This window comes from Apiospora marii, assembly GCF_038362585.1.
Source record: "Apiospora marii strain CBS 49790 chromosome Unknown utg000003l_segment0_segment0, whole genome shotgun sequence".
Lineage (NCBI taxonomy): Eukaryota > Fungi > Ascomycota > Sordariomycetes > Amphisphaeriales > Apiosporaceae > Apiospora > Apiospora marii.
In genome coordinates, this window is record NW_027117374.1 from 3,145,337 (window position 1) to 3,167,081 (window position 21,745).

Genomic DNA, 21,745 nt, shown 5'->3' on the forward strand with positions numbered 1-21,745 from the left:
AGCATAGCACACATGCAATCAATTGTGATGCTCTGCAACTCAGCCATGATAGCATGTCAGGCTATCGTTACTGCCCCCAATTCCCTTCTGTGTCAGAATTCACGATGACTCGTACTCCGTTTCTAATCGAAGCTTGCGGAGGCTACTTCGTACCGGTCCCTGGCATCCCCTCGGAAGCTTGCAAGATTTGCTCAGCTCACCGTATACGTATGCGCACAGCGACCCCCTGGCGGCCAGTATGGGAGCTGAACCATTGTTTGGTTCTCCCGTACGATTTGTAGTTCCCAGTGAAACATACAGAACCCCTGATGGGGGTGATTGCTTACAGCGTACTGGTAGATGATTCGCTCTAAAGGATGCCATTGCTTGTGGGAAGAACGAAAGTCAGGTCCAATCGCCAGTACGTTTCGCTTCTTTGTACTAAGAAGCTAAGTTCTGGTATTTAATCCCTTCGACTTGAATTACTATATTATCTATTCAAATACTACCCTAACAGAAATTGCTCGCGTAAATAATTTACCAAATAAGAATAACATAAAGCTGACAGACTGTCGAAAAATTGGCCGAAGCAGCATTAGGCCAAAAAATGAAGTTGCGAGGTTCTCCTAAGAGCCCCTTTGAATAAACAAGAGAAGAAAAAGAATCCGATACCCGTAAAACAAATACTCCCATACAAATCGTTATATATCCCCCACGCGGGATTCCTAGAGTATTGTAAGCCGAGAAGGATCGCCAAATGTAAAAGATGCCAGCTTAACCCCAGAAGCCGACACCGATTTTGGCGTCACGGGCCTCAACTCCCTCTCCATGTACTTCATCCACGACATCTGGCACATCGTCAACATCAAGGTCGGCCTCATCGGCGCGTATCGTAATGGCAGTGGAGTTGCCTTCGTAGACAGCATTCTCGAAACGTGGGATTTTATTTTTGGGGGGGTTCGGGGCGAGGATGAAGACGCCCTTGGCCGTGGCGACGAACTGGTGGCCGTCATTCTCGCACGTCGGGTTGGGACCGCACCAGTCCTGGGGCAGCTTTTCGTGGTTCTCCCACTTGGTGGTCCATTCATCCTTGTCATTAGCGATCCCTAGCCCGGACACTTTCCCGCTCTGTGACTTCTGCTCAGACGTGGGCACACAGCGCAGCTGAACGGATTTGCCGGTGCCCTTGAGCCCCCCCTCCTTGGCGGAAGCATAGGGGTACTCGTCGGGCGAACTGTTTATCTTATTACCGTTCTTCCAATACCAAGAGTGGTTTTCATTGCACGGCTTCCTGCCGTAGCCCCAGGCGTTGCGGTTCTCTTCTCCCTTCTTCTTGGAGGCCCTGCGGTCCTTGTTGCCACCGCCGTGCAGGCTGGCGGGGAGGCCCGCACACTTGATCGCCCAGCACGTGTTGAGGCAGATCTGGGGTGTAGTTTCGCAGTCGTAGACGATGCCCCTGGCGGTCACAGCTGAGGCGGCCATGGCAAGGAGAGTGACAGTGAATGGGCGCATGGTGAGCTATGGATATGTAAAGAGTATACTTTTGTTTAAACGCGTGAGGAATTGAAAAGACGAAAGTGTGATAAGAATAAAGGGGTAAAGTGGTAAATAATGAAAAGCTGAAGTGTTTCTGTTTGGATGAGTAGTGAAAGTTTCTATCTTATACCGATGACTCTGCCCATCTTATATATATCATCATATCGCATTCCTTAGAACTTTTTCTCGGTGTTGCATTTTCCATTACTGTTGCATGCTCATCTGTAGTCCACTTCAGCTCAAGACTCCAAGAAAGATTGTTCTGGGATCTCAACCACCAAAAGCCTGTATATTCTACTTACTAGGCCCCTTTAGCACACCCCAATGCAAGTCAGCAGGATCAGTTCCGCGCCCCCACAGTGCTTGCAAAGCCTTTTCAGCTCTCTGAGGTTGACTCTGCTCAAAATAGCTACAACCGACACGCGAGCATGCACACCGACCGACTGGGGGGTTTCTTGGCTATTTTGGAATCCAGGCTACACAGACTACCCACTGTGAGTGAGTTTTCTTACTAAAGCCTTGTGAACTTACTCGTTGATAGATGAGCCCGATCTGGGTATGTCTCATCCTATATGTGCAACGGGCACGTAATCTGCAAGACAGGTCTGTGATTACGAGTGGTAGCACGAGTCATCCATTTCGCTTGTTTGCTCATGCTGATAGGATACCTACTAAGGCGGTACTGACCGTGTTGAACGTAAAGATTACCGCAGGAAGGGGGCTTGGTGATTACTTGGCTGTTCATTTTCCACTTGCTGAAAATACGGCGTATGTTTCATTTAAGGCAGATTAAAAGAAGCACTTAGTGTAGTACACATTGGACTTAAATCATGACATCAGCTAAAGTTAAAGAGGATTATCTGAAACTTGAGTATGAGCAGAGCGGACGGTTTTAGCTATCGGTAGCCTAGCAAGCTATTGTATACCACCTATCGATTAACGTGACGACGCGCGCCTCGAAGAGTATAGCCTCGGTTACCCGCGCCAGTAGGAGCCCGCGCGCCTAAGGGCTCGACATTAACGATTACCTGCGCCAAGTGCCGCTCGGGCCCGCGGGCCCTCGCCGCCGCCAGTGACGGCCGGGATGGCATTGGGTGAGGCGGGGAGTGTGCTGGCGGCGGTATGGGTAAGGAGGAGAAGGAGGAAGGAAAAGTGGGTGAAGTGTTGTCAGGATCTGGACGACTTGAGAAGGAGGCTCAGTATGACCGTGGATGTCAACTGTTGAATACCCATGCTTAGCGCGGATATTTTCATATATGTCTGGGCTACGGAGGTCTATGTGCATCTAAGTACAATGGGCAAGAAATCAGAAGTTTGGAAGGGGCTCTTTTTATTAGAGGTGATGAGGCGCAGTATGGTATTTGGTGTGTTTGGAGGATTATAACATATTCCCTTTGAACTGGTCTCAAGCATAATAGACTTAAGCCAAGCGACCCCTTCGTGCAACACCTGGGTAATGCAACGGCCTTTTACACCTAAAAGCTCTATTTTAAAAATATAATATAAAATTGAAAAAAAATAGGAAAATTATAATTTTTTAGTTTTTAATAAATTAAATATATAATAAAGTAATATATTATTTTAGAAAAAATTAAAAAAGTTACTTTTATTTTTAAATAATTATTTAAAAATAGTTTTTAAATATTAAGTACTTTTCCTAGTAAAATATAAAGAAAGGTATTTAATAAGAAAAATTTAAATAACTTTTTAATTTTTAATAAATAAAGACTTTTTAAATTATAAATTTATATATAATTATAAATAAAATAAGGTTTTTTAAGAAAAATTAAAGAATATTTAATTTTAAATGTTTTATGTAATATATAAATATAAACTTTATTATTTCTTAATAAAATATAATACTTTTTATTTTATTTTATAATAACTTTTTAAATAATTTTATTATAAAGGTTATTTAGCGTAATTTAAATATTAAATTTATCGTTAAGTAATTATATTAAATAAAGTTTATATTTATTTTTTTTTAATTAAAAAGGATAAGCTATAAATATTATATAACTTTAAAAGGGCTTTAAAAACCTTTCGAGTTTAAACTTATTTTAATATTATAATAATTATTTTTTTTTTTATAAATAGCGAGCTTTTATAATTTTAAATAATATTAATTTTAAATTTATAGAAATTATAAAATACGTTATTATAAAAATATTTTATTAAAAAACCTTACTTTAATTTTTTTATAAAAGAATTAAAACGATTTACTTATAATTTATTTTAATTTTTTATATAATAATATAAGTTTTTATAAAACGTTTTATTTTCGCCGTTATTTTTTTTAAATTTTATAACTTTTTCGATCTTATTTTTTTTATTTTTAAATTATTATTAATTTTTTTTTTTATAATAATAAAATTATTATTATACTTAACTTTATTTATTATCGCGCTATAATGGTTCGTATTATTAAAAAATAAGTCCGAAAATTATATAAAAAATATTTAAATATAATTATAATAAGGTATAAAAATATTTATTATTTTTATATTAATACTTAAATATATAAATATAAATTTAATTTTAATAAGAAATTATTTTTTAATTATTTTTAATATTTATTTAATCTATTATATTATAATATTTTTAAAAATAATTTTATATTTATATTTAATTATTATAATAATAATAAAATTTATATTAAAATAAAATATACTTTTTATATTATTTATTTAATATAATTTTAATATTAATTTATTAATATTATAATTTAAATTTCCGTTATATTTATAAATAATTATATTTTTTTTAATAAAGTTTTTAAATAAATTTATTTTTATTTTTAATTTATTAACGTTAATAATAAATACGATATATCTTTTAAAAATTATAAATAAATTATTAATATTTTTTTATATTTAATTATTTTTTATTATTATTTTATAAAAAATTATTATTTAAAATTTAATCTTTTTAATATTAAAAAAAATATTAAAATTCGTAATATTTTTTATAGGTTTATTAAAAATATTCGTTAATATTTTTTTAATTTTATAGGTTAACGTTTTTATTTATTATAATAAGGTTTTAATTCGTAAAATTAATTTAAAAATAAGTATTATTTATTTTTTTATTAACGTAATAAATAACCTTTTTTTTTCAAATTTTTATAAGTTATTTTTTATTTTTAACTGTTTTTATTAATTTTTTTATAAACTTTAAAATAATATATAAATTATAAAAGAATTATTATAATTTATACTCGTCGAGGTAATAATAATTAAATTATTTAAAATATTATTTATTATTAAATTAAAATTATTTTTAATATAATTAAAGTTTATTATTTTAATAATAATAAATAAAAAAGTTTTTAAAATAAAATTAAAAGGTTTTTAATATTTTATAATATAAATTTTTATATTCGAATTATATAAATAGAAATTAATTATTTTAATTATACTTTTTCTTTTATATTTTTATTTATATTAAATCCCGAGTTTATTTATAATATTTAAAGTTATTTTTTAATATAATATAATATTAATAATAAGTTTATTATTTATATAGGTTTTAATAAAATATCGTTATTTTAATATAATTATAATAATAAATTAATTAATTAATTTAATAATAATAATAATTTATTTTAATAAATAATTTTTATTAATAATAAATAAATAATTTTTATTTTTATTTTTTTAAAGTTTTTTAAAGTTTTTTAATTATTTTTTATTTTATTTTAAATAAATTTATACCTTATTTATAATTAAAAGGTATAAATATAAACGTAATTACCGTTTAAATATATAAAGGTTAAGTCGATTTTTAATTTTTTTTTTTATTATTTTTTTTAAGATTTTTTATAAAGTTTTACGACTTTTTTTATTATATTTAATAAATAAATATTATTAACTTTATAATTTTTAGGGTTTACTTTTTTTTCTTTTTTTATATAATTTTTTTAAATTTTTTTTTTTAAATTATAAAATTTTTTTAAATATATTAATTAAATTATTTATTAATTCCTATTAATTATATTTCGTAAGTTAGCTTTTTTATTTTATAAAGTAATATATTTATTTATTATATATTATTTTATTTTTTATTTTTTTAATTTTTAATTTTTTATTTTATTTTAATTTTAATATAAATAACGGGTTAATAGTTATTATTCGTTATAATTTTAAAAATTATATAGGGAAAATATTATAAAGTTTAAAATAATTTTTTAATAACGTTATTTAATATATTAATAAATCGATATGTTTTAAAATTTTAAAAAGTTTTATAAATTTTAAAATAAATTTTTAATTTTAAATTTTAAAATTTTTTATTAATAAATTTACTATTTAATTTATTTTAAACGTTATAAATTAATAGCGGTTATTATAGTATTTCGCTTATATTTTCGTAGTTTTTCGTTAATATTTTTTTATATTATTTTATAATTTTTAAAGTTTTAAAAGTTTATTTTTTATTATTAATACTTTTCTTTTTTAAAAGTTATTTTTAATAAATATATAAAAGTTTAATTAATATTTATATATTATTTTAAAAAAAAAAATTTTTATAATAGTATTAATTATTAAATTAATTATAAAAAAAGTTATATATAAAAAATTAAATTAAAGTTTTAATTATTTTATAATATAATAATATAAATATATTTTTAAAGTTTAATTTATTCGTTTTATTTATTTATTAATTTAAAAATAAAACGTTATTAAATATTTCCGTTTAATTTAATTATAATAATATAGTTTTAATTAAAATTTATTAATAAATATAAAACTTTTATTAAAAATAATCTTTTTTAAAACTTTAAATTAATATTTAATTTTTATATAAAATAATTTTATTAATTTTATAATATTAATATTTATAAAAATAAGGAAAAAAAATAATAATTTAAAAAATTTATTTATAATTATTAATATAATATTTATTAAATTATAATTTAAAAAAGTTTTTAATAATTCGATAATAAAGTTTATAATTTATTTTATATTAAAGTGAAATAATTATAATAACGATATTAATTTATTATATAATTAATAATATTTCGTTTTTAATTTTAAATATATTATATAATAATTAATATATTTTTTAATATTTTATTTTAAATTTTATTAATAAAACTTCCTTTTTAAAAAATTAATAATTCGGTTTATATTAAAATAATTATTATAAAAATTATTATAATATATTTTTAATAATAAAAACTTTAATATTATTTAATTTAATATATAAAACTTTTTTTAATAAAAAAATATTTTTATTTCGAAAAAAGTTTAACCCTTTTTTAAAAAGGTTTTATTTAAAATACCCTTTTATATTTTTTAAATATATTTATTTATTTATTATACCTTTTTTATTAAAGCTTAAATATTTTTCGAAGTTTTTTTTATATAAATTTTTTTTAATATAATTAATTTTTTAATTTTTTAATAAATAATTTATTAAATTAATATTAATCGTTCCGTTATTAATTTTATTTTATATAATATTTATATTAATATATAAAGTTTATTTTTTAAAGGTATTATAATAATAGTTAATTTTTTTTATAATATAAGTAATAATATTAAGTTATTTTCTTTTTTAAAGGTATAATTTAAATATTTTAAAGGTTTATTAATAAGGTTTTTTTTTCCCGGTTAATATTTTATAATAAAATTAAATAAAGTAAAATATATATATTATTATATTTAATAATTATTTAATCGGTTAATTTTTATAAAATTTTATAAATTTTAATAATTAATAAGTATTTTAATAAGATATTTAAATTCTTTAAAGTAATATTTTTAATATTTAAACAATAATATAATTATAAATATTTTTTAATTAAATATATTATAATTTAATTTCGCTTTAAAAAACTTTTTTAAAAAAAAGTAATAAAATATTAATAACTTTTTAAATTTTTTTATAATAAAATTCCGTTTATAATAAATTAAAAAATATTTATTTTTAATTATATATATTTTTTAAAATTAAAATATAATAAAAATAATATTTCTTTAAATATTTATTTTAATTATATAAATATATATTTTAAAGTAATATTAAAAATTAATCGTTTTAATTTTTATTTAATTTCGTTATTTTTTAAAAATTATATTAATAAAGTAACGATATAAAAATATTTTTTTATAAAATATTAATAAAAATTATAAAACTTTAAAAATATTTAAATATTATAAACGGATTTTAATTTTAATTATTTTTATATTATATTTATTTAAATTATATTTATAAATATATTTTTTATAAAAATATAATACTTTAAAAAGTTTAAACTTTTTTAAAAAAATAAATATTTAAAGGTTTTAATATATAAATTTATTTATAAAAATTTTTTTATTATTATTTAAAAATATTTTATATATATTTTTTTATTTAATAAATATATTAATATATTATCGAAATATATTATATATATTATATTTATTAAATTTTTTAAAACTTTAATAATATAATATTAAAAAATAATAAAGGTATTAATTAATTTTATAATTATTATAAAAAATTTATAATAATTATATTAAATATAAAAAGTTATTTTTTATTTGTTTTTTTTTTTTTAATTTAAATATAATAATATATATTTTTAAAATTAATTTTTAAAAAAACTTTTAATTTAAAGATTTTATTTAATAATTTTAAAATAAAAAAAAGAATATATCGATTTTTTATAATAATTTTATTAAAACCTTTATAATTTATTATTATTTATATTAAGTTATTTTTTTTAAATATAAAAAATCTTAACGTTTTTATAAAGTTTTAAAATTTTTAAATTTTTCTTTTTAATTTTATTATTTTAATAAACTCTTTTAATATTTATAGTTTTTTATAAAAAAAAAAAGTATATTAATTAATATAATAATTAAATATTAAAAATAAAATTAATAATATAATTTACGGTATTAAATAATAAAATAGAATAATTTTTAATATTAAAAAACGTTTAAAAATTATATAAATAAAATAATATAGGGTTTTTTTTTATTTCGAACTTTTTTTTTTAAAAAGTTCGGAATTATTTTAAGTATAAAAATTATCGCGAAATATAATATATTTTTTCGAAATATATATTTAAATAAATAAAGTTTAATTATTTAAATTTAAATAAAATTTAATATAAATTATTATTAATTTATTTTTAAATATAATATAATATTTATTTTTTTAATTATTTTAAAAAATAATAATAAAAAGGTTTTATTTTTTTTAAAATTTTAATTTATTATAATATAAAGTTTACAAAAATAGCGGGTAATATTTTATAAATTAATAATATTAAAATTAATTTAATATATATTATATATAAAAACTTTTAATTTATTAATAAAAATAATAAAAATTAATTTAAAAAAAATAAATTAAAGTTTTATTTTTAATATAAAAATATAATTAATAAAATTAATATTTAAATAAATATTTAAATTAATATAAATAAAAATAAAAATAAATATAAAAAAAAAAAAATAAAAAAAAATTAATATATAAAAAGTTTTAAAAATTTTAATAAAAAATAATAATAATAATAAAATTATTTTATTAATTAAAATTTTTTAATTTTTTCCGTAATATATTACGTAAGTATCGGTTTTATATAATTAATTATATAATATCTTTTCTTTTAATATTTATAATAAATAATATTAAAAAAATTTAATAAAGTTTTTAAAGATTTATATTTTTTTATTATTTATTTATTATTAAATTTTTTTATTTTTTTATTTTTTTAATATTTATAATATTAAAAATCTTTATTCTTTTTTTATTTATATTATCGTTTCGGTTTATTTATATTAAAATTATTATATTATTATTTAATTAAATATTTATAAAATTTTAAAAGTTATTTTTTTTTTTATTAAAATTTAAATAAAATTTTTTAATATCGAGTTATTAAATCGATTATATTATTATAATATTTTAATAATTAATTATAATAATTTATAATTTTTTTATATAAAGTTTTAATAATTTTTCGAAAAAAAATATAATTTATTATTTATCGGTTTATTAATTTATTTAAATTTTTAAAAAAATTAAATATTAATAAAAATATATAAGGTTTTATTTTAATTATTATTAAATATATTTTAATTAAGCGGTAATTATAACTTTTTTATTTATAATTTTATAAATAATAAACTTTATTTATTTTTAATAAATTTTTTAATTTTTTTAAAAAAAATTTATTTCTTTTTTCGTATCGAAGCTTTTTTTTAAACGATATTATTATTTAATATCGTAATTTATTTAATTATATATATATAATATTTTTATATATACGTTTTAAAAATATTTTTTAAAATTATTAAAGATTATTTTTAATTTTTTTATTTAATTATTTTATTTAATATAAATAAAATATATATTAAATTTTTTATAATTAAATTTAATAAATTTAATTAAATTTAAGTTTTTATTTATAAATTTTAATTAGTTATTAAAAAAAGTCGGGCTTAGTTATAAATTAAATATAAATAAAGTTATATTTTTTTTAAAGTTTAATAAGTCTTTTTTAAAGTTTTATAAAACTTTTTATATTATATATTTATTATTTTTTTTATATTTTATATATTAAAAGGTTAATTATAATATTTTCATAATTAATATAAAATTAAATATTTTTAATTATTTAATTTATTTAAATAATATTTATATTTTTTTTAATTAATTATTAATTATTTAAATAATATTATAATTTTATATCGCCGTTTTATTTTTATTAAATTTTAAAGCGATTAATTTAATAAATTATTTTTTAAAATAATTTTTAAAAAGATTTAATAAAGTTTTTTTATTTTTTTCTTATAAATTTAATATTAACTTCGAAGTTATTTCGTATTTTATTATAGGTTATTTTTTTTTTTTTTTATTAATAGTTTAATTTAAAATAATATTTTTAATAAATAAATTATTAATAAAAACGTAAAAATTATAAAAGTTATTTAATATAATTTAAGTATTAAGTTTATCGTTAAGTAGTTATATTAAATAAAGTTTACGCTTATTTTTTTTTAATTAAAAAAGGTAAACTATAGGTATTATATAGCCTTAAAAGGGCTTTAAAAACCTTTTAAGCTTAAACCTATTCTAATATTATAATATTTATTTTAAATCTTTTTTAAACTTAAATAGGTATAATTTAGAGTTTAATTAATAAATAAGTTTTAAAATTTTTTATTTTATTAAATTAAAGGTAATATTTCTTTATTTAAGATTTATTTTATAAAATTAATATTAATTAATATAAAAACGTATATATTATTAAATAACTTTATTCTAACTCTTTTTATTTAAAATATTATAAATTAATTTAAAATATAGTTGTATTTATTATTTTCGATTTTTAATTAATATTTAAAGAAGCTGTTGCGTTAAGGGGGTATTGTACGAGGGGGTCGCTTGGCTTACCTCCCAGCAGCAACTTTTACAGTAGGTGTAGCAAGAGGGATACAGAGCCATGACTGCCACGCCAACTTCAAACCCCTTGTTGGGGCAGACAGAGTTGAGCAGCGCCGTTCACTCGGATGAAACGAGAAAAAGAAGACACACTTAGATATACATCTGCTTAATAGCCAGCGCGAAGAGAAAGATCATTCCTATATCACAGGCCCAACCGTGATACCATGGTCCATCACCAGGTTTGCGCCATTGACAGAGACGGCGCTCGTACTGCAAAGGTATAGACAGGCCGATGCCACTTCGTGAGCCTCCATGGGACCCTGGCCAGTAGTAAACTTTCGAACGACCTCGGGTGTCAGCGGTTCCCGCCTGCAATTCTCGTCGTACATGGGCGTCCTCACCCAAGCAGGGCTGACCTGGTTCACGCGGATCCCGAACGGTTTGCAATCCATCGCTACGTTTAAGGCTATGGTTAGTGCAATCGAACCGTTTCTTTCGACTCATAAGAGAGGACGGGATGGGGGATCGGGGTCTCTTACCAGAAGCGCGAGTCAGTCCCAAAATTGCATGTTTGGAAGTAACATAAGGCGTCCTATGCGGAGCGGCCGCGATGGATTGGCCAGAGGACACGTTAACTATGGAGCCGCGGCCGACATCGCGACTTCCATGTCGCCCCAGGCTTACATGCCTGATATCTTGGAGTTTCATGGCTGCGACTATAGCTTTAGTGAGGAGAAAAGTTCCCTTCGCGTTCACCCGAAGCACTCGATCGTAGTCATCCTCGGTTACTTGGTCAATGGAGTTGTAAGCTTCTGTGTCGACCTTCTCGGAGAGTCAGCAAAGGCTGTATCACTTGAAGCATCTGGCCTCACGCACCCCCGAGGCGTTGACGCAGCAGTCGACCCTGCCAAATTTACGAATTGCGTAGTCCACTGTGGCCTGGACAGACTTGGTATCCGTCATGTCCAGTTCCATCGACAATGCTTCGTATTCTGGGGCTGTAGCCAGAGACTTGCTGTGATCCGCCGCACGACTTGCGCCATCCAGTTTAATGTCGGCGAACAGAACGCCTTTGGCGCCGGCTTCTGCGAATGTGAAGCCAACTTCCTGACCGATGCCCCCTGCAGCCTACTGGAACATTAGTAATCTGTTGGCAAGGGGGGGGGGGGGACTAGAATAACACGGACCCCTGCAATCACAACGAAGCCGGGATCTTGGAACTGTGCCATCTCTCGCGTGTCACTAGTTCGCTTTATGGTGAGTTGAGTGAGGACGGAATCTATGATAGAGCCCTTGTTTGACTGGTTCCCCCTTAACGAAGAGGCTGCTGCAAAACATGCGGTATTGATGGAACTAAGGAGGGCAGAGACAGAGGTCGAAAGCGAGTCGCAGAAAACCAATTGAACCACTGGGAGGGGTAGAAGCCTGCTCTGCGTTTCCTGTGTCGTAGAAGGGGATTATGACGGGCAAGTGGAAACCAACGGCTGTGTACCCCTTGCCATCGTCCTTGTATTTTGGATGTTCCGAGGATGTAAGCCGAAAAAGGATGATGCTGCAGGAAGACCTTGCGCAGTTGTTTCAACGCCAAATAATTGGGGAGTTTGAGAGGCGCACTGTACGACCCGGCCTCGTCCATATCGTACGATTGGTACACGGTGTTGGCCCCCAACGACGTGGTTCGGGAGAATATGCAAAATTGGTACACGGTGTTGGCCCCCAACGACATGGTTCGGGATAGTATGCAAAGTGGATCAATACTACAACGTATCGGGGACGATTGTGTCACCACAGCCAACTGCCTGCCATTTGTCACGTCACGTCACATCAACTTTATGCCCTGTTGATTGATAAAGGATGACCTCTCGTCATTTATCCCCCGCCTCCACCCGCGCGGCCCACCCCCACGGCTGCCCTGCCGGATGAGAGAGAGAGATCTCCGCACATGCATTAGCGGTTGGTGCCCACCGGTCAAAGCAATGAGACTCGCTGCTTTAAAATCACTGTGGACACCAACGACCAATGCATTAAGATGTACCTACATATGCGCAAATCTCTCTCTCACTCATCCGATAGGGCAGCCGTGGGAGTGGGCCGCGCGGGGGTATGTGCATTCCTCCCTTGCACGCCGTAATACAATTAGAGTCAGTATGTATGAAAATGTATGGATTCGTCAACTATGTGCCTGCACAAGTCATTTATTGGCTCCTAGGCCGATAATACGTACAGTAAGCTGCTAGAATGAATATATTGGAACTTCATGTCGTCAAACTTTCGGTCTATCGAATCGATAGCACGAATTGCAACTCGCAGCTTCTCAGGGAGGGTGGGGGCGGGGAAACCCAGAATCATTTCCAATCCAAGTACTTGCTAATCACCGTACACAAGCCCCTCCCCATCACGTTTTGATCAGACGGAAAACATCATGTCTTCCGTTATATTGCCCCAACGAGCATACAACCAGTCGATTGGTGGCTTGTCCTTGTGTTTCCAATGTCCTTGCTTTCCATAGATTGGCAATTCGCCGTTAGCTAGCGTGCAGTACGTGGAGCTGAGTTGCCAAAAGGGTTCCGTGCCCGAACTTCCTGCCATGTCCTTTGGCGGCCACGGCACTGCCGCCGTGACACAGTTACGGCTCATGTGCCTTATCAGGCGCGTGAGGATGATGGCCGTGTTGTCGACCCCAAAGGTCCAGCTGTGTCTTTCGTAGCCGATCATGTACACCAGGTTGGGGATTCCCTCGAACATGGCCCGGTTCCAAATGAGCCGCCCCTTGAGCGACACACTCTCGCCGTCGACACGCAAGTCGATGTCGCCGCCCAGCTTGAGTCGAAAGCCGGTCGCGGTCACGATCACATCGACATCCAGCGACTCGCCCCCTGACATCAGAATTTGGCGGTCCGTGACGGCCTCGATTTCGCCGGTGACTAGTTCGGTCCCGGGGCGGTGGAAAGCCCGGAAAAACTCTCCGTCGGGAGATATGGACGGGCGCTGCTCCCAGACGTTGTAACGCGGCTCGAAGTGCGGCTCGAGCCTGATTCGTGGCGGGAGATACTGAGCTGCCTCCCTCCGCATGAGACTTCTCGCAAGAGCGGGGAATCGGAGGCAGAATTGCACCAACAGGTACGGGACGACGATGAAGTACAGCCGCTCAAGTCTCTGGGCCAGCGGCTGGGGGAACCACCTGGACACGCACGATGGTAGTTGTGGGAGCCGTGTGGCCAGGTTCCCTGAGTGGATGTAAGATGGGCTTCTCTGTATCATGGTCGTCTTCGCCGCCTTCTTGGCTATCTCGGGGAAAATCGTAGTGGCAGTAGACCCGCTGCCTATAATGGCAATCCGCTTCCCCTCGTACTCAAACCCGGCCGGCCAGAATTGAGGATGGATAACTGCCCCTTGGAAGTTTCTGAGCCCTGGAACCTCTGCTGGAAGAGGAGCCTCATAGTCGTAGTATCCTGCCCCGAGAACTAGGAAGCGGGCTTGAAAGAATTTGGATGAACCCTGAGATGTCACAACTAGGCTCCAACTTTTCTCCTTGGAAGACCAGTTGGCCGAGATCACTTTATGGCGGAACCGAATCCGGCCTTGCAGGTTGTGTTCGGAAACAGCCTTTGTCAAATATGACATGATGGCAGGGCCTTCTGCCACGCTCTGGTTGAAGGGCCACGGGTACCATGAGAACCCGTACGTGGGGAGATCTGTGTCGGCGCGCGCTCCGGGAAACTGGAACAGGTCCCAAGTCCCACCCAGCTGCCCCCGACTTTCGAGCACGACAAAGGATGCAGATGGCATCGCCGTCTGCATCCGGTATGCACAGTTGATTCCAGATATACCGGCACCAACAATGACGACGTCGTGGGCTTCTGGCGCAGGCGCGCCTTCGTACCGGGGAGCCATCTCTGAGGGCGAGCAAGGAAGTATGGTGGAAGGAACACCCGCATGAGAATGTGCTGAATGAGGATAAGTCTTTACCATATTCCAGTGAACGCATGCGGAGGCCATAAAAGCTCACGTCGGCTATGATGATAACTATCCATGCGGTCCTGTTATCCGCCTTGCGGTGCGCATGCGAGTCGATGGAACAATGGACAGTGTGAAGACTTCATTAGAGCTACAAACGACTCACTCCATGCAGGTCGATGCCCGTTTGGTGAAAGATGCGTCTTCTGCAGCGTTCGGGGCGGGGCTTTGTTATTAATTACACGCAACTCTGGCTAATTAAGTACTACCAACAACATCCGTGTGTGGGGGGAGGGGAGCCGAGGGACTTTTACCATTGTAACATTATCGACAAGCTTCAGACGACATCGAGTCCCCGTTGAATAGCATGGCTCATCTCGATCAGCTGCTCGCCCTTGGGGAACTCATGGCCTCCGTCGTGCACCAGAACGGTACGTACCACCGGGTCGCAGAGTTGGCTGAGCTCTTGCCCGCCCGTCGGCTCGACCCCGTCGCTCGACCCCATCACATGCACCGTGGGAATCCGGATTCGTTCCGCCTGGGGATCGCCGCCCAGAAACTCCAAGGCACCGCGAACGGCAGCGCTGCACACGAAGATGGCGCACCTGAAGGGCAATGGCGGCGGCTCTGGTTGGTCGTTGCCGGCAACGGCAGCGCCACCGCTGTCATATTGTTGTTCACGACGACGCTGCATTTCCAGAATGTGCAAAGCCGCGACCACGCAGCCGGCTGAGAACCCGAGGACCCCGTCAAACGGGCCCTCGGTGCGAATGTAGTCCTCCAACTGATCCACCGCTGTGCGCAGGTTCACGAAATCGGCAGGGCGGTAGAAGCCGAAGAACGATTGGCCCGGAGAGGCCAAGGACGTAACATCTTGGTGGGACAGAAGATGCAGCGTTAGGTTGCTTTCCTGCATGGGTTGGTAAGGAGGGGTTGGGGGTTGGAGGGGGATGCTCACCTGCCGCCATGGGCACGGCTACTGCTGCTTCCACGAACTCGTACTCGTACTGGTCCTCCAGCTCATACCGTAGCCCTGCTGCGAAGTGTGTTAGGCGGGGTCGGAGAAATGCCAGAAAGGTTCTGGCAGAATTACCAGTTTGCAACTCCATGACCTGCACCAACCAATGTCAGCCAACTGCTTTCCATAATTGAAGGTGCTACGGCTCTCAGAAAGACGGGACATATGACTTACCGCATTATTGGAACCATTGCCGTGAATGCAGAGGAATTTCATTGTATAATTGAGAGAGGGGAAGTAGGCAGACAGATGATAGTGGGTGAGGAAATCGCAGACAAGGAAGAAGAAATGCCATCAGGCAGGCTCTTCCCAATAGGATCGATAGGGCTCTATATATACACACACACCCTCTCTGTCTGACTGTCGTATGCCCCCTTACAGCTGTACACATCAGTACCGACTCTCCACTGTTTCATGCCCAAGATGTCTTCCACCGCTCTGCCTTCGATCACGAATCGCCCGGTCGCGGTGCTTGGCGGAGGTGACCTTGGCCGACTAATTGCAATTATCTGGGCCAAGGGTAGACACGATGTCAATATATACGAGAACGACAAAATTGGGCAGGTGGATTTGCTCCAGTGGTGCCGAACCGCCTCAGATCCCCGGGGCCAGGAATCCCCCGAGCAGGGCGCTGTCCACGCTTCTAGTGATTTGAATGCGACTGTCCAGCATGCGTGGCTGGTAATTGAGGCCATGCCGGAGGTTCTCTCCGTCAAAACACAGATGTTTCGCCAACTAGCCGCGGCAGCGCCCAGGGACGCCGTGCTCTGCACCAGCTCGTCCGAGTACAAGTCGCGGCAGCTTGTGACCTCACTCGAGCCGTCAGTCAGGTCGCGGATGCTTAACATGCGCTATTATATGACGCCGTCGACCCGTGTGGTGGAACTGATGGGCTGTGGCGAGACAGACCCCGATGTCCTCTTGTTCTTGGCTTCCGAGCTCCGTCGGAGTGGTATGCGCCCCTGGGTCCTCGCCAACGACTCGGCGGGGTTCATCTTCGGTCGTCTGTGGGCGGCCATTCAACATGAAACCGCGAGGCTTTTGGAACAAGGGGTCCTGCTTCCCCGTGACATCGGCGGCATTCAGGCCGACTTGTGGGAGCACGCTGTTTCGCCATCTTTGCTGGCAGCAGAACATCCTCTCTCGCAGAAGTACCCTGAGATGCACACGGCAAATTCACTGCCAGAACCGAATACGAAAGTGCCCAGGGTGACATTTAATGACAAAGATCCCTCAGAGACGTGGAAGCGATTGGAACAGGCCCAGCAGGTCCCCATAAGCGTTGAAGCATTGCAGAAACCGCTTATGTACTTTGTTGATGTTGGACTACGAAGCGATGTCATTATGGATGCCTATCATGCCGGACGCATCCTCTCCGGCTCTCCAGATGGGAAACCACTAAGAGCCTTGGCATCGGGTCAGTACCTCCCGGACGGGATCGACGTATCCCCAGCGACAGGTCAGATCTTCTGGACGAGCATGGGGGTGCCAGGGCAACAGGACGGGGCGGTCTTCAGCAGCAACCTGGACGGCGACAACGTCGAGGAGATAGTCGGCCGAGGCGTGGTTAATACGCCCAAGCAGCTCGTCGTGGAACCCCAGGGCCGAAAGATCTACTTTGCCGACCGAGAGGGACTGGCCGTTTGGCGTTGCGACTTCGACGGCTCCGAGCTCGAGATGCTGGTTCGAACTGGAGATCCTGCCTTGACAGAGCAGGTGGAGGACCCAGCTCGTTGGTGCGTGGGAGTTTCTGTTTCGGTCCGGACTGGTCACCTGTATTGGACCCAGAAAGGCCCTCCCAAGGGGAACAAAGGCAGAATATTCCGTGCGCACTTGGAGTTTCTTGCAGGTGAAGACGCCGGAAACCGCAGCGACGTTCAGTGCCTGCTGCGCAACTTACCCGAACCGATTAACCTGGCCATTGACCAGCAAGAAAACCAGCTTTACTGGACGGATCGGGGCGAGATCCCAATTGGGAACAGTATCAACCGGGTGTCTTTGGATAGGATGACAGAAGCGCCACTGGGTGGCATCCAAGCGTGGCCGGGAAGGGATTACGAACTGCTCGTCAGATATCTTAATGAGGCAATTGGGATCAAGCTTGATTTGGAAAAGCGACACATCTATGCCGCCGAACTTTCTGGAACCATCTACAGATTTGCTATGGATGGCTCGAATAAGATAACCTTCTATGAGAAACAAGGGACGTACGCGGGAATGACGATTGCGTACGTCTAGCACTAAACCGCTCGTCATGAACTAGTATGAATATCAATCACTACCCATGCAATCCGACATTAGACACTCAGGTCCAGCCATTCGTATTTCAGACACAGAGCGATGATAAACCCAAAGGCCGCCCCTGCGACGTTAAGATAGAACACCTTTCCGATGTTGCGCGCCACAGCCTCCACCACGCGCCTCCTCGCCTGGGGCAGAAGGTGGTCGAAGACGGCCGAGCCGACCCCGCTGATGGCGGCATGGATCATGTCGCGCGGCAGGTCCGGCGCGATGGCGGCGATGTCTTCCGTGGTGCGGTTCATGAAGACGGTGGTGGCGATGCCGAGCGATATGGCGAGCGCCCCCATCTGCGCACACGTCATGAAGCCCGAGACCTGGCCCACGGCCGCCCGGCCCATCTTGCTCTGGCCGACGGTGAAGCCGAGCTGGATGATCGGGGCGCACCCCAGCCCCTGGACGATGGTGTAGGCGCAGATAACCCCCCGCGGCGTGGAGTACAGGATAGACGACATCAAGCCGCCGGCGACCAGCAAAAGCACGCTGGCGCCGAGATACCAGACCATGTAGACCGGATATTTGGGGAACAGCGGACCGAGGGGCCCGGCAGCAACAACAATGGTGCCGATGAAGGGGAGCGTCCACAGCGCGGCTTTCAAGGGCGAGTCGCCGTAGGCAAACTGGAACAGGATAGGGAGGGAGTAAATGGTGACGGTGACATTGGCTATGCCAATGGCCGTCCAGCAGAAAAGTATGACCATCTCCCCATGGCTAATGAACTGAAGCGGGAAGATCCTGTCGGAGGTGAGCAAGCTCCAGCGCTGCTGGATGGAGAAGGCGGCCCATACCAGGACGGTGGCTACATAGAGGCCTACCATTCGGCCGTTATCCCATGGATAGACGATGCCGCCGAAGCCGAGAATGGCGACCACGCACGCCACCCCGCCGATGAACAGAACGGCGCCGACGTAGTCTATCCGCTTGATGCGCCGCCAGAGCGTATCGCTCTTGGGACTGGACGGCACCACCGGCGGGATGAGGAAGACGCAGGCCGGAGCGGCGACGGCGGCGACGACAATGTTGACGTAAAAGGCCCATCTCCAGGTGGCCGCGGACTGGGCAAACGCGCCGCCGACAACGGGGCCGAGTACCGCGCCCAGAGCCCACGCGAAACCAACCTGGTTGAGGTAATTTGTCCGTTCCGATGGCAGAGTCATGGCCGACACGATGTTCATGGTCCCGACGTAGATGCCAGACCCACCGAGTCCGGCGATGACGCGGCCCACGATGGCCGCCTCGATGATGGGAGCTGAGCCGATGATGGCCGAGCCGGTCTCGAACGTCGCCATGGCAATGAGATAGAGCACCTTATTATCGAACTGAGTGTTCAGCTTGCCCCTACAGTGTATAGGTAAGAGAATGGATACAATTCAGGGTAGTGCGGGCGACAATGGACGGGGAAACCTTACCAGAAGGGATTGGATCCAACCTCGGCCATAGGATAGGCGATTGACAGCCATGTCAACATGTCTATTCGCCCAAACGTCTCGATCATGCTGGGCCTCACGGTAGCCAGAACCGTGTTGTCGAGGGCGTAGAGAAAGGTCGACGAGATCAACGAGATCATGACAATGGCCCATTTCACGCCCTTGTACTGGCGTTCCCCCGTGGCTCTGCTCTCGGCTTGAGGTTGAGACTGTGGGTTGGTGATGCCAACCGAGGCTCGCTCCTTGGCAGCACCAGACAGCTCCGAGTCTCCTGATGCTGTTTGGCCATCGGAGTGGTCATTTCGGGACATGATTTTGCTGGCTAGGGCAGTCAATCTGGCAGTGGAGATGCGCTCAGAGGAAGTCCCTGGAGGGTCGAAAGAGAAAAGATCGCATGGAAAGAGCCGAATGAACAGAAGTGTAGCAGGAGGTAACTAGGACAGAGTGTGAAGTGCCCATCCCTCCCTGGGACCATTGCCAAAAAGGGTTCCATTGGGCCCGTCTTTGTCAAGGTTCATATGTACGTACCCGCCACGGCGGCTGAAGTACCCCGGAAGTACCTGCTGTACCCACACCTACCGTCAAGGGTCAAGTGAGAATAGCCGCCGGGCCGCATACTGTTATGTTCTGCATTGGTGAATTGTGTGGGGGCCGGCTGATGCACCTGAGGTGCAGTGGGACGAAGGTCGACTAGACATGATGTTCCGTCAACGCGGCCAGAGATTGTCGTTTCAAGCTAGGGATATTGGTCAGGCTTCATTCTACGTTGGGGCCATAGCGCTGAGAGCGTCGAGAGGGTCAAGACATAGCTCGCCCACGGCTGTATCAACATGCCCATCGACTTTTCAAATATGGCGCTTCCCCGCCGGCCGTACGGCTGGCTTTACAAAATCGTTAGCTTCGTCACCCTCTTTTTATTCATCTTCACTCGTATCACGACCTATGTCTTGATGCCATGGAGACGGCCACAGAAGAAATGGACCCTGCGGCAGCTCTTTATGGTTGAGCTGGCTAGGCGTTTCATTCACATCGAAAGCCGTACTCAACAATCTTGTACGCTGTCTCTGGAACCTCTAAAGGAAAAGATACGGTTCACGCTCATCGAGCCTGCTGCGGCGTATTTCTACAGGGGTCCACTGGATCGCCAGGAATGCCCGGCCATCATCGGGGGGACGTGGTATCCTGAGCCCCTGAAAAGTCCGGATCAAATGCCTTCTTCTTCCACCATCATCCTACACATGCACGGAGGGGCATTTATCACTGGCGATGGGAGGCCGAAACAGTTGGCATTCATGTGTTCGGCGTTGCTACGGAGCGGCGACGTCACGGCCGTCTTTGCGCCTCAGTACCGGCTCTCGTCTCGTCCCGGGTCACACCATTTCCCTGCTGCACTTCAAGACACGCTATCCAGCTACTTGCACCTTATTCAGACCCTGGGGATTCCGGCGAACCACATCACCGTCTCGGGCGACAGCGCCGGTGGTAATCTCGTCATTGGGCTCCTTCGATATCTATCGATATACGGCCGGGACCTGGGGATCCCCCTTCCCGCAAAGGCAGTTTTGATGTCGCCGTGGGTCGCGCCCAAAGCTTCGGTCGGTCCCGAAATCGTAACTACAAGCAACCCGAACTATAAGACGGACTACCTGCCCCACTCGCATCTCCTTTGGGGCGCAATGGCGTATGCCGGCAAGGCCTCCCCTGCCGATCGCTTCATATCCCCTTTGGGCCATCCCTTCCCAACCCCTGTACCGACTCTCGTCACCGTAGGCAGTGACGAGCTGTTTGAAGCTGACATTGCGCTGTGGGCGGAAGAGATGGACCGCGTCGAAGGGAATGACATCTGGCTCCGCTATGAAGAGAATGCGCCGCATGACACATTACTTGTTGGTGCAATGCTGGGCTGGGTGGATAGTGCCGAGATGATGGCACACCTTATAAGCACTTTTGCAAAATGCGAGCCCAAGCAAACATAACTCGTCCTGGAATGACCTTCACACATGGGTAAAAGCGGAGACTGTACACAGACATTACCAGCAGCTTTTGTGACATCATGGAGAATCATTTAGACCCAGCTGTGGAAGACAAAGCCTGGCCTCACATATGAAAATCAGCCTAACGCACTGGCTATCTACCGCTCTGG

General features: G+C 37.3%; 7 protein-coding genes across 7 annotated transcripts; 2 read left to right on the top strand and 5 right to left on the bottom strand.

The window, feature by feature from the left end:
• Positions 1-753: 753 nt before the first annotated feature.
• PG985_004528 (deoxyribonuclease nucA/NucB domain-containing protein) lies at positions 754-1,491 on the bottom strand (the record flags this gene model as incomplete). The annotated part of the gene is made up of 1 exon (XM_066824297.1): positions 754-1,491. One exon carries the CDS (start codon positions 1,489-1,491, stop codon positions 754-756), a length of 738 nt encoding a protein of 245 aa, XP_066687457.1.
• A 9,608-nt stretch (positions 1,492-11,099) lies between these two features.
• On the bottom strand, positions 11,100-12,131 carry PG985_004529 (uncharacterized protein; the record flags this gene model as incomplete). The annotated part of the gene is made up of 4 exons (XM_066824298.1): positions 11,100-11,356; positions 11,442-11,727; positions 11,779-12,030; positions 12,090-12,131. 4 exons carry the CDS (start codon positions 12,129-12,131, stop codon positions 11,100-11,102), a joined length of 837 nt encoding a protein of 278 aa, XP_066687458.1.
• A 1,177-nt stretch (positions 12,132-13,308) lies between these two features.
• Positions 13,309-14,796, bottom strand: PG985_004530 (flavin-binding monooxygenase; the record flags this gene model as incomplete). Its single annotated transcript, XM_066824299.1, has 1 exon — positions 13,309-14,796. The coding sequence occupies one exon, from the start codon at positions 14,794-14,796 to the stop codon at positions 13,309-13,311; it is 1,488 nt and encodes a 495-aa protein (XP_066687459.1).
• A 400-nt stretch (positions 14,797-15,196) lies between these two features.
• On the bottom strand, positions 15,197-16,093 carry PG985_004531 (serine hydrolase FSH; the record flags this gene model as incomplete). Its single annotated transcript, XM_066824300.1, has 3 exons — positions 15,197-15,732; positions 15,818-15,971; positions 16,052-16,093. The coding sequence occupies 3 exons, from the start codon at positions 16,091-16,093 to the stop codon at positions 15,197-15,199; spliced, it is 732 nt and encodes a 243-aa protein (XP_066687460.1).
• Positions 16,094-16,300: 207 nt separating this feature from the next.
• Positions 16,301-18,115, top strand: PG985_004532 (uncharacterized protein; the record flags this gene model as incomplete). Its single annotated transcript, XM_066824301.1, has 1 exon — positions 16,301-18,115. One exon carries the CDS (start codon positions 16,301-16,303, stop codon positions 18,113-18,115), a length of 1,815 nt encoding a protein of 604 aa, XP_066687461.1.
• Positions 18,116-18,174: 59 nt separating this feature from the next.
• Positions 18,175-19,913, bottom strand: PG985_004533 (uncharacterized protein; the record flags this gene model as incomplete). The annotated part of the gene is made up of 2 exons (XM_066824302.1): positions 18,175-19,513; positions 19,585-19,913. The coding sequence occupies 2 exons, from the start codon at positions 19,911-19,913 to the stop codon at positions 18,175-18,177; spliced, it is 1,668 nt and encodes a 555-aa protein (XP_066687462.1).
• Positions 19,914-20,453: 540 nt separating this feature from the next.
• Positions 20,454-21,578, top strand: PG985_004534 (uncharacterized protein; the record flags this gene model as incomplete). The annotated part of the gene is made up of 1 exon (XM_066824303.1): positions 20,454-21,578. One exon carries the CDS (start codon positions 20,454-20,456, stop codon positions 21,576-21,578), a length of 1,125 nt encoding a protein of 374 aa, XP_066687463.1.
• Between the last annotated feature and the right edge of the window lie 167 nt (positions 21,579-21,745).